The sequence below is a fragment of the Sebastes umbrosus genome, chromosome 23 (genome assembly GCF_015220745.1).
Source record: "Sebastes umbrosus isolate fSebUmb1 chromosome 23, fSebUmb1.pri, whole genome shotgun sequence".
NCBI classification, from domain to species: Eukaryota; Metazoa; Chordata; class Actinopteri; order Perciformes; family Sebastidae; genus Sebastes; species Sebastes umbrosus.
In genome coordinates, this window is record NC_051291.1 from 16,263,843 (window position 1) to 16,276,575 (window position 12,733).

General features: G+C 43.7%; 2 protein-coding genes across 2 annotated transcripts in view; one reads left to right on the forward strand and one right to left on the reverse strand.

Moving 5' to 3' along the window:
• The first annotated feature begins 709 nt into the window (after positions 1 to 709).
• On the forward strand, positions 710 to 3,824 carry LOC119482870 (transmembrane protein 60-like). Its single transcript, XM_037760769.1, has 3 exons — positions 710 to 894; positions 1,909 to 2,000; positions 2,424 to 3,824. Exons 2-3 carry the CDS (start codon positions 1,917 to 1,919, stop codon positions 2,739 to 2,741), a joined length of 402 nt encoding a protein of 133 aa, XP_037616697.1. The 5' UTR covers positions 710 to 894; positions 1,909 to 1,916; the 3' UTR covers positions 2,742 to 3,824.
• Positions 3,825 to 7,933: 4,109 nt separating this feature from the next.
• Positions 7,934 to 12,733, reverse strand: part of LOC119482867 (lysine-specific demethylase RSBN1L-like) — a 38,450-nt gene continuing 33,650 nt past the window's right edge. The window contains exons 7-9 of the mRNA XM_037760765.1: positions 12,202 to 12,372; positions 11,952 to 12,060; positions 7,934 to 10,927 (exon numbers count right to left, since the gene is read on the reverse strand). Coding sequence (XP_037616693.1) covers positions 9,098 to 10,927; positions 11,952 to 12,060; positions 12,202 to 12,372 — 2,110 coding nt within the window. The 3' untranslated portion in view covers positions 7,934 to 9,097. The remainder of the gene's footprint in view (positions 10,928 to 11,951; positions 12,061 to 12,201; positions 12,373 to 12,733) is intronic.

A 12,733-nucleotide genomic window follows, 5' to 3' on the forward strand; every position in this document is an offset into this window, starting at 1 on the left:
ATTTGACTGTGCTTTTAGCACAAACTTTACGGTTACACCTAGTGATGTGTCGGTCACGAACGAGCCGGTTTAAAGAGCCGGCTCTTTGAAGTGAACCATAAGAGCCGGCTCCCATCCGAGAGCCGTCTTTTTTTCTTTAATTAATTCAAGGCAGAATGATAGGACGATCTTCTCCGCGCCACGGGCACTCCATGCACTGAATGTTGTGTTAATGATGTCCATGCGACCAGGTACGGACGTCATTAACAGGTCTGATCAGGTGATGACAGACAAGGATCATACCATCAAGCAGGGAGGGGCTGGGGTGCGCGGCGCGCTGACGGTCTACAGGTACAGAGCAGGAGGGAGAGGAGGAGAGAAAGAGAGAGAGGAGTGCGGTGCGCGAATAGCAGACAAGATGAGTGACAGTCGGAAATGAAGCAGCATGTAAAATTATGATATTCTGGAGATTATAAGGTTTAGTATAATTATATTGAACAATTTAAGTGATATATGTGCACACATAATAATCATAGGTCAAAACAGCGCTTAAATTGGCTGAATTATAAAAGGTAGAAGTGGTAAAACAAAGAGCCGTTTGGCAGCCGAAAGAGCCGGCTCTTCTTTGTGAGCTGAGCCAAATGATCTGGCTCACTAAAAAGAGCCGGAACTCCCATCACTAGTTATGATGGACCATGATGATGGACGTCATGACGTAACGACGTTACGACCAATGGGCTTCCAGGATGGGCGAGACAGACACATAACGGACCATCAGATCCCTCTCCGTCTGCTGCAGTTAACGGACACGTCTGTTGATTACTATGTGAATTATCATCAGAAACGGTAGGATTTTTAGTCTGTGCCGTACAGGGGAAACGACGATGCCGGCCACCGATGTAGAAACACACTGAAGTAAGTCTGACGTCTTACATGAAGCACCAACCGGTTAGCTTCCATGCTATTAGGCTAGCTGCCATGGTAACATCAGCTAGATGAGGATAACTCCTTTAGAGCTGATCCTAGCTGCTAGTAGCTATTAGTAGCTGGTATTAGTGACATGTTGTTGGATGTGGCTAACAATACCACGTTTTTAATAGCTAATAGCAGCTATTCTTACATGTCTTCTTGCTAAAATACTCCATAGATCATCATAATTATGAGTGTCTGTCTCTGTCCCATGGATGCTTGTCTGGCCCCTCCTCTGATCTGTCTCCAGTCAGTGAGATGTCTCTGTCCCCTCCTCTGATCTGTCTCCTCCTCTGATCTGTCTCCAGTCAGTGAGATGTCTCTGTCCCCTCCTCTGATCTGTCTCCAGTCAGTGAGATGTCTCTGTCCCCTCCTCTGATCTGTCTCCAGTCAGTGAGATGTCTCGGTTCCCTCCTCTGATCTGTCCCCTCCTCTGATCTGTCTCCAGTCAGTGAGATGTCTCTGTCCCCTCCTCTGATCTGTCTCCTCCTCTGACCTGTCTCCAGTCAGTGAGATGTCTCTGCCCCCTCCTCTGATCTGTCCCCTCCTCTGACCTGTTTCCAGTCAGTGAGATGTCTCTGTCCCCTCCTCTGATTTGTCTTCTCCTCTGATCTGTTTCCAGTCAGTGAGATGTTTCTGTCCCCTCCTCTGATCTGTCTCCTCCTCTGATCTGTCTCCAGTCAGTGAGATGTCTCTGTCCCCTCCTCTGATCTGTCTCCAGTCAGTGAGATATCTCTGTCCCCTCCTCTGATCTGTCTCCCGTCAGTGAGATGTCTCTGTCCCCTCCTCTGATCTGTCTCCAGTCAGTGAGATGTCTCTGTCCCCTCTTCTGATCTGTCTCCTCCTCTGATCTGTCTCCAGTCAGTGAGATGTCTCTGTCCCCTCCTCTGATCTGTCTCCAGTCAGTGAGATGTCTCTGTCCCCTCTTCTGATCTGTCTCCTCCTCTGATCTGTCCCCAGTCAGTGAGATGTCTCTGGCTCAGAGGGTTTTGTTGACCTGGGTCTTCACCCTGGTCTTCCTCATCATGCTGGTACTGAAACTGGACGGAAAGGTAAAGCTTTCTTTCTCATAATACTCCTCTTTGTTCACCATATATTTTAGCAGTTTTTACTCAATCAAGATAGCCTAATTGTTCATTTAGTAGGATTGTATTTGTGTGTGATCAATCCTATATTACTCCCAGGATTCATATCTTTTCACCCAAGCTAGAACTGGACCCATCACACTGATATAAATAGTGAATAGACTTAAATTGGAAGTCTCTGTTTTGCCAATATTGCTGTTGTTTGGCAGCTATGCACTTGTTCTTGACATGTATCCCCTGTCCTTTTTTCAGTTATTTTGTATAATGGTACTGGGTGTTTCATGTCTTGTGTTTTTTTTTATTGTAAAAAAAGTCAAAAATAAAATATAGCAGTGAATAAACACCTTGATTATGTAACTGACATAATCTCCTCCATTTCCCTCCCTCCAGGTGCAGTGGAACTGGTTCCTCATCTTCCTCCCGGTGTGGGTGTTCGATGGCATCCTCATCCTCATGCTCGCCATCAAGATGGCAGGCCGTTGCAAGCCCGGCTACGACCCACGCAACGGCTCCCCGGACCTGCGTCTGCGCGCCTGGTACCTGACGGCCATGCTGCTGAAGCTGGGCTTCTGCCTGACGCTGTGCGCCAAGCTGGAGAAGCTGGCGGACGTGAAGCTGACGTTTGTGTGCATACCACTGTGGACCATGTTGCTGGGGGCGCTGGTGGAGCTGGGGCTGAATATCTTTCCTGAGAGGAGAGAGGCCTAAGTGGGATGACTCATTACACCAACAAAAAAAAAATAGATTTGTGGTTGTATGACCAAGATTTTGTGGAATTGGAGCATTTTGTTTTGGCCTGATTATGTTTCCAGAGAGGACTGAGACTCAAGAAGGAATCAAATCATCATTTAAGATATTAGAATTAATCTTAAAAATAAGATTTCCATTAATTTAAAATGTTAAAATGGCTCTTTACAAAGAAAAAAAAATGCCAGAAGGGGATCAAATGTAAATGTAAAAGACTACTGTGAAAGCTTACACTGGAAGAAACATTAACATCCTCTAATGTTTATTTTCACTGTATATAAGCTAGCACACCTCGTAAAGAAACGTACGTCACACAGGGAGGAACTGAACAGTATTTAATTTTCACATTAACTATCACTCTTGGTACCAAATCATGGAGTGTACATTTTTTGTCACATATGCTTTAGATATTGTATGGCTGTATTCAAGCACAAACACCTTTTCTTTCTTTCCATTCCTGAGCTGCGGAGACTCGTTAAGCCAAATATTATTTTACAAGTTATAAATGAACTCGCGAGGTGTTCGTGACAACAGCTCGGTTTGGCTGCAATCACGTAAGGAAATTGGATAATTTAGGAAATAGTTGGAACAACTTGTGATTTTTCCACAGGCTGCCCTCTCTGCTCCGTACAAGGTCTCTTTTGTACCATGTAAATCATCATGTGCCCCGTGAAAAAAATCAGTAAGCTGTTATTACTGCGGGTGCAACGTCCAAGGTCGCTGGGAAGAACACCTTTTAGATGTATCATGACAAAAAGATCACGTTCCCACTGTGTATTAAGTTGAATTATTAGGGTTTAAAACGTGAATCAGAATACTTTCCATCTGCAGTTTTCTAGTGTTGCGTCATCAGTGTTTCATATTTTACGGTACGGCTGACACTGTGCATGATTTGTTTTGTGCCATTTGTATATTATTAGTATTTCAAATATATTATTTGCATTATTTTGCACTATGTCGAAAAGGATTAGGTGTTTTGAGATCGAAAGTATTTGATAATTAATGCACGTCTTGTAAAAAATAAATGGATCCTGTACATTGAAATGTCTCAAATAGTCAATACAAATACACATTCAAGTGTTTCTCAGAAGGATCAAATTAGTTGCAGACTATGTAAATAAAGTGTTGTGGTTGTGGTTGGGTGGGGGGGGATCGTGCTGGGACGGGAACTGAAACGTACTGTGAAGCAACCGCAAAGCCAACAGCAGTGTGTGTCTGGTCTGCCCTTTTAGGGACACTTAAGACACATAGACAGAGAACACTGAAGTCTTTTTTGTCTATCTTTAGTCTTTAAATATCGGAATGTTTTTATGACTTAACAGAATTTTAGAGGTCAGATATTTAACTGTTTGAGATCCAGTTTTCCCCAGCCATCCCGACACCGTCATCAACAGCAGCACTGTGGCATAACATGGTGTGCTTAATGTGCTACGGCTGGTTGAGCTTGTAATCATTATGAGCATGCTGGCAGCTATTGTTGTAAATTAACTGCAGCCTGCACTCATCCCACAAAATCTAGTAATAAGCAGTTGTGAAGGCAACTAAGTACATTTACTCAGTTCCTTTTTCTTAAGTACAAACTTGAGGTATTTGTACTTTACTTTATACTTACACTCCACTACATTTGTACTTTTTACTATTGACAGGTATAGTAACTGGCTACTTTGCAGATAAAGATGAATGGTTTGAGTCTCAAAGAGATAAAAATAATCTAATATTTTACAATAAAGGAGCAAATATTAGAGAAAAGTCTAACAAATGAATACAAACTTGCTTACCAGAACTTTGTTTTTCTTTTTTATCATCTCAAAGCCCCTCATCTTGTGACCCTTTAGAGGACCTAACTGTATATGAAGGCTTAACACCAGTTTCCAACCAGTAAAATGCTACTTACAGTACACATTGATGCATCGGTATTAACGATCTAAATAATGTAATATATATCATAAGTCACATAATCTGCAGAACAACCGCCTTTACTTTTGGTACTTTAAAAAGGTGCTAAATGCGAGATTGGGAGAATTTCTATTGACTCCATGACGGCGCCATCAGTAGGGATGTGCATTATCAGTTGTAACCGCCATATAACAGCAATGCAGAGCGGCCGGCCCGGCTATGTCAACAAAGCACGGAGAAGCTCGGACTGCAACAAACACATTTTTTCTGATAATACTTCTGGCAATTTCACTTTAAATAGTTAACTGCAGGACTTCAACCCTTAATACAGCATTTATATATCATTGTACTGGTACTTTTACTTAGGCGAACAATCTGAATACTTCTTGTATTCAGTGTTTTAGGGGTTTAGGAAAAGTAGTTAAACCCACATTAATGTCACAATGAGTTCTGTTTGTAGATAATTAGTACCACGGCACTGGAGGAGGGAGAAGCGTATGCTCTCAGACTGGACAGTCTGTGTTTCAATGAGATTTTTTCCGAGAATTCCCTCCAAAAGTCTTTTCTTTCTCTCCGCTCCAACTTCCTCCCTCACTCCCACTCCGTAAAAGGTCAGCTGGCCTCCTCTGGCATTCCTGCCGTGTGTGAGAGAGAGCGCACGGAAGGATGAATAGAGAGGGAAAAAGGCTGTTTTTGAGTCGTATTTGACCTGACAGAAACCAGCCCTGAATTATGGGGCTACTGCATTGTGGTGTGTACGAGTTGTCTGCTCACATCTCGCCTGGTTAAAAGTGCTGAGCTCATTGCTGCAGACTGCAGTGAGTGGGCGGCACGCACAACAGCAATACAGAGAGAGAAAACAAAGACACCGGCCGGGTATACATTAGACACAGGCGGCGGCGACATGGCTTCTCAGGATTGGACATAAGTGGCGGTTTCCTTTGTAGGTCACACAGGTCTTTAACAACAACATTTACAAACATAGACGTGTCGGTAAACCTTTAAACCTCAGACATCCTGTTGCCCTCGTGCATCAAATGTTTGACTCTTCTTTTTTTTTTTTTTTACTTATGAACATACATAAAAGTGTATCTTTCTTGACCAGGAAAACTCGTACCACAACATTTTCCATACATTGAACCTTTTATTAGCTAGGCTCATATTTAAAGTAGAAACCACACTACAAGTTTTTTTCCTCTTTACAAAACTTCTTATGTACACTACAGTGCTGACAGTTAAAAATCACAGAAATAAAATAGAAAATAAGAAGATAAATAAACTCTGTGAAAACAACGACGCCAGCCCCTGAAGACTTCTATTGTTTTCGACCATAATTTTTGTCACATTTATACAAAAAATAGAGAAGTTCCTGTCAGTTTTTTTGTAACATCTGAAACCCAAAAGCATAAAAAGAGCTGCAGAGCGCCTTGCAACGGGCATCAAGTGCTTAATCATCACCTCGCTCTCCCCAAAGCCACAAAGAGAAGAGTTCTGTCTCTGAAAATGAAGTTCTCTAGACGCAAACTGACCAATGTTATGTTTAATTTTCCAGGGTTTTCCAGGCCGGCGGCGAGAGTAATCATCGAAAACGCAACCCTGCTTTTAGGAAATCGTCCCGCCGAGCCACAAAGTTTGACTCGCCCCAACTCACGCCGCAGATATTTGGAGAGTTTTCAGCAGCTTTAGAGACCAATTTAAGGCTTTTCTCTCATTTTCCAGTGAAAACTTTACTCCATGAAAGGACAGAACTCCTTCTCTATACGGCTCTGGACCATTTAGTAGTTCACAGTTAAGGACAGGCACTGGGGAAATGTTGTGGGCTACATGAGCACAAGTGGGCTGTACTCCAATATTGATAGTAAAATCAAGACATCAATGACAGAAAAAATCAAAGTGAGACAGTTTGATTCTAAAAATCAGATATACACCACTTGGAGAAACATATTCATATTTGTCGCTAGAACAGAATTTCAATAATTTATTGTACTTTTTAAAAACACAAGAGGTCTCTCCAGTCCCCCTGGTTGATAAATAAAACATTTTGCTCTCCACACTGTAGAGAAACTGAACTTCAGTTAAATAGATAAATAGTGCTTTGGGAATGAACTCTCGTCAGTGTACCTTCTGTGTCCATAAAAGAATAAAAACAATTGTATCATAGACGTTTGAGGCCTGAATGATTAACGTAATAGTCGTGGAAGAACCTGAAATCGCCCTGTTGATCATCTGACATAATTAATATCTCTAATAATATCAGCTGTGTTTAAACAGTAGCGGATGCAACCATGTTACAAAGTGCTGTCACATTTGGGAAGTCTTGACCTGCTGCGTCTGTGTGATATTGCTCTGATCATTCTTATCCAGACGCTGTGAGATCAGTGGCGAGCTCTTAATGTAGCTGCTTAGTTACTAACATAATGTTGCAGATTGAATTGTTTTTTTAGGAGACCAATATATTCCTGAATGTGTCCTGAATGTGGGTTTTTGTTTCCTGAGACTCTGAAGGCCGGTCTGTGTAGCAGCCTTGGCTGGGTTCGAATTCGTCCTTGGCTGAACAGCAAGTGCTCCGTTTCCAAAATTAGGACACCCTGCTGGTTCACATCCAACAGACACTGAAAAACACGACACAATTACACTAAGAGCTCTGCCACTGGAGTTGAGGGTTAACAGGTACAAGATGATCGCAATACTTTTAAGGAGTAGTTTGACGTTTTGGGAAATGTTAATGCAACGATTAATCGATTATTTGTCAACGATTAAATTAATTGCCAACTATTTTGGATAATAAAAAAAAGTACAAATTCTCTGATTCCAGCTTCTTAAATGTGAATATTTTCTGGTTTCTTTACTCCTCTAAAAGCACGTCTAGAGAGCTCACTGATTAACATGCAAGTGTGAAAATGACACATTGTGGTTTTAAAGGGGGGTTATGTGCCGGACTATTTCTTAGGGGTGGGAATCAGCAGAGGCCCCCCGATACAATATTATCACGATACTTAAGTCCCGATACGATCTTATTGTGATTGTAAACATTTTGCGATATGCTATTAGTATTCCAATAACATATATTGTGATTTATAACCTTTTTTCAACTGCAAATTATGCAGTTTGTTGACATCTGTTCTATCTAATAAGATACAGTTTTCACTCTGTTCATCTCAGAGTTTTCATTCACATATCTTGAAGTCAGAGGTAACTAACTTCCCGACAAGCTAACGTGACATGGTTGCTAGCAATTGATTCCTTAGGTTTATTTCTAGTTTCATGTGATACCAGTACCTTCACTAACTTTAAAACTGAGCCCGGTACAACCTTTAAAAGACAGAATAGCAGGCCGTCAGATTGTTAAGAAGTTAATACATTATATAATAGCTTGATACTTAACGTCCGTGTATCAATACAATATTGCCAGGCAAAATATCGTGATACTATGCTGTATTGATTTTTCTTTCCCAAAATGCCAAACTATTCCTTTAAATTGTGACTCTGTTTATGGTGCTACTGTATTATACTGTAGCTTCCTATACTTGTAATTGACATGGGGGGGGGGAGGGGTTCCTTTTGTTTAGTAGCACTAAAAGCTGTACTCATATTCTTCCTTGGCAAAAAAACACTGGAAACTGATTCAATAGGACATCACTGGCTGGTCTTATCAATAGCTTTGAAATCAGAATAAAAATACTGATACGTGCTGTCACCATATCAATAATGGAGAAATGCATTTATATTTATATTCAGCAGATTATTGCGGAGCATTATTGCTCAAAATACAATATCAGGGAAATGCACTTCGATATACTGTATTGATTAAGATGTATCGATACAATATAGTAGAGGAAATGTAGTAATATTACATCAATACTATAGTGTATTGTGTAATATCACGATTTGACCCATCATTATTCCAGAAACAGTCTTGGGCACAAAGAATATACTAGAAAAAAAGCCACAAAATGGAAGCATTAGCTGCAAGTTTCACAAAAAAGGTCATCATCATGACCTTTTTTTATATAAATATCTGACACAAAATGTTTTTTCCTTCCTACCTCTGATGGCTCACTTCAAAAAAACAGAACCAGACAGCAGTTTGGCAGACTAGGGAGCTCATTCAAACCTTGAGCCTGAATAATATCTTCTTTAAATTCAAAACTGGTGCAGCCATACATGACTGAAGGCCAAAACTACCAATAAACGCAATCAATTCTCAATATTTCTGACCAACTAAAGCGTTCAGTACAATCTAAACCAGTCCAGTCAAGAGGTCTGGGGGGCGAATAAAAGTCCCACTCTGCTTTAAAAACTACGATACTGTGTTTCATACCGATCCGCCGCCTTCCTCGTTATTTCCTTTTTACATCGTTTTACAACATCACGACCAAAATAAAACATTTAAAAACAGCATCGTTATGTACAAAAAACTACTATAAAATCTGCTCCTCTTCATGCTTTGGGTGAGGGAGGAGGACAGAAGGGGAAGGCTGAGGGGGAAGAGGAGGTGGAAGAGAAGGAGGAGGGGGAGGCGGCGAGGAGGAAGGAGGAGGCGGCGGGTGAGGGTAAGACTGAGGCGGGTATTGCGGTTGTAGCGGCGGGTATGAGCTGGGCGGTTGAGAGAGGTAAGACTGAGGGGGGAGGAAGTGGTGAGGGGGGAAGTGGGGATGCTGAGGGGGGTAGAAGGTGTTGGCGAACTGGTGATGGTGGGAGAGGTGAGGAGGGAGAGACTGGGAGCTGGCGAGGGGAGGCTGGTAGTACGGTTGAGACTGCGCCGTGATGTTTGGTTGGTGTTGCGGATGCAGGTGGAGCTGGCTCATGTGAACCGGATGCGGCGGCGGCGCATTCTGATTGAGATAAGAGTTCAGAGGTTGTGCAGGGAGAGCGGGATTGGACAGCGGATTTGGGGGGAGGATGGGAGGTCTGTGAGGGAGATGGGAGTGCGGCATGAGAGGGGAGAAAGAGGGCGGAAGCATGTGAGGGTGGTGAGGAGGAGGAGGTGGGAGGTGCTGGGGTGCGTATTGCTGCATGTAGATTCCTTGCCTCCCGGCGTCCTGCGGCGGATGCATCTGTGGTTCCACGGACGTCCTGGCGTCCGCGCCGTGAGTCCATCTCTCTTGGAGTGTCCGAAAGTCTGTCGCCGCTCGAGCCGCCGCGTGAGTCCGCGTGTCGGATTGAGAACTTGTGTGTGTTTGTACATCCGCAGCAGGTGCTCGTATATCCAACGGCGCCCGTGTCCGTGTGTCTGACGGGACGTCTGGCTTCAGGCGGTCTTTCGGTCGGTCCAACTGAGAGGAGGAAGGCAGCCGGGAAGCCAAAGAAGGGAAGCTGGAAGGAGGGAGTGTGGGGAAATCCGCTGCGGGCTTTGGACTAGTCAGGGAGGATGTAGCGGAGGTTGACGCGGAGGAAAATGTGGACAGAGCAGGAGATGGAGAAGAGGTAGAGGATGGACCGGGAGCAGCGAAAGGGGAGCGCAGAGGAGGAACAGCTGAAGGCGACAAAGAAGAGGAAGACTTGGGTGATTTAGGAGCAGAAGAGGAGGACCTTGAACTGGAAGACGTCATTCTGCTGTCCGAATGGTGGTAATGGTGGTGATGATGAAGGTGCTTCGATGATGCTGCTTTGGGTTTTGTGTCGTGATGAGGAGGATGAGGAGCAGGAGGGAGCGGCGAAGGCAATTTATTTTTGCAGCGAGGAGGCGCTGGGAGTTCTGCTTTCACCTTAGCGGGAGGTGAATCCTGCCGTTTGGGTTTTATCCTCTCCTTCTCCGCCTCTTTGTCTCTAGCGTTGCTCACGTTCGGGTCCACTGAGAGAGAGACAGCGGGCGGAGACAAGAGAGGTGGACGACGATCCTCTTCCTCCTTTTTGACAGCCGGCAAAGTCCTGTTTTCTGCCTCCTCCTTTATCCTCTCCTTCACTCCTTTCTCCCCCTTCTTTTCTATCCTCATCTCCTCCTCTTCTTCCTCCACCGTTTTCCTCTCCTTCTCCTTCAACTCAACCTGCTCCTCATCCTCCTCCTCCTCCTCCTCCTCCTCCTCCTCTTCCTCTTCCTTCACCTCGTCCTTCTCCTCTCCCTCTCCACGGTGGTATTGTCTTAAGCGGACGTGCCACGCCAGGCTGCAGACAGACGACACGGTCTTGAACTGGTGGACCACGTTGCGAGGGATGAAATAGATGTCGTCGTGGGACAGGCGGATGCGGGCGTAGTGGATGCCCTCGCGACGCAGCTGGTTCAGTTTGGCGTCATCTACCCACTGCACACACTGTAGAGAGAGAGAGGAGGGTTTAGATCAGGGGTCTCCAACCTCTTGTCCTCTGAGACCTAATTTGACAAAATGAAAGTGTCCGAGAGCTACTCATAGCATCAAGTTGTACATCGCTGATAGCAGATATAATTTCTGTCTTACTTTTAAGGTCCTTTAATAACATTTCAGCCACCGCAATTCATCACCTCTATTACAATTCTGCCATAGGCAAAGGGCTTTTTGTGTCTCGTTAGGATTTGCACCACTAAACGAAGCCTTCGGTTTGTCTTTTAATTGTTGTTTTCAGCTCCTTTACCTTCTCTGTTCATAGACTGCTACCAGCTGTAAAGTCCCATGAAAAGTTGCTGTGGACTTTGGTGAAGTGGCGTTGCATCTTTTACAGACTGACACGCTTGTACCGCAAATGAGATGCACATTTTCGATTGGCAAATAATCATTTTGTGCAAGAAGGGGGCGGGATGGAATTTAAACAGTGACTTTGTGTAATTACATTTATGTACATACCGGTATTCTTTGAACTTTTAGCGAGCCAGAAACAGGTAGCAAAAGACGGGTAGCTCACAAGCTACTTGTTGGAGACCCATGGTTTAGATAGAGGAGGTACACTCCAAAATGAAACCTCCATCTTTTGACACTGAAACGTATTTTAAATAGAATAATTCTCCTTTTTTTTTTTTTTACTTCTTCTCCTTTGTTCAGTACAATAAATACATATTTTGAGAACAGATCAAAATAATCCTAAATCCTTCTAAGTTAAATTGTAAATAATAAATGACTAAACTAACACTCAACCTTTCTGTGCTCCAGACAAGTTCTCAAATTTATTGCAGTTCAAATATGCTCCACCATGTGGCAGCATCCACATCAGATTAATTTAACACCTCATGCAGTGTTAGATAGTACTTGTTATATTAAAGTGGCACTGAGGAATAACTCTAATTTGTGACATAATAAAGACGACTTTACTGGGGGGGAATCTAGTGTATGATGAGCCTTCGGTATGTGTGTGTGATGTAAAGACCTGAGACAGCGGAGGTTCATAGAGGTCCAACTGCAGCCTCTGGACTACATGAGGGAAATCACCAGCATGGAAACACACGACGTCTTTGGTTACACGAGGAGGCTCCGAGCTGAAAACAGGGGAGGGAGGGGAGGAGAGAGTGAGAGGGATTACATGATATCTCTTGGAGAGTAAGCTGTATAAATACCGAGGGTGTGTTGCTTCTAAACAAACAGACATCACTCATATCACATGTTGCTACGCCGCCTACCTTTGTCCGGCCCGCACAGCCTTCAGCACCCCCACGGCTGCTGTGGTTTGTCGCTCGAAGCCCTGACCGATGTGATCGGCGTGGGCCCGAGTCCGATCCTCAAACAGCATCTCTCTGGGCTCGCTGGTCCGGGGCAGCGACTGCAGCAGGTTCTTCACCTCGTTGGTGGAGCTGCAACGGGACAAAAGTAAACACTGTAGAGTGAAAAGTAGAAAAACACACATAAAGTATCCACAGAGATTTACCCTCGTCTCTGCTGTCTAAATAAAGAAGAATATGACTAAAGGTGAGTGGGCAGCTTTGTGTTGTTTCCTGTTTGCTTTGGCAAAATAAAAGCACCAGACTGGTTTCATCTGCTGGTGCTGCTGTTATCTTTGTTGACATGCTGACGTAATCCAGAAGCCACAGTAGGATACACAGAGCAGAGAGGATGAAAACCTGCACTGATGTGGATATAATAAAACATTCTTGTTGTGTATTCAGGTAGTGTTGGAGCATTTTCAGCAGGGCTGCACTTATGATGATTATAAAT

Bases quoted from the DNA above. Each gene is read 5' to 3' on its own strand.
- LOC119482870 (XM_037760769.1), top strand. From the start codon at position 1,917: ATGTCTCTGGCTCAGAGGGTTTTGTTGACCTGGGTCTTCACCCTGGTC. The intron at 2,001-2,423 runs GTAAAGCTTTCT...CCCTCCCTCCAG, and splicing joins TACTGAAACTGGACGGAAAG to GTGCAGTGGAACTGGTTCCT.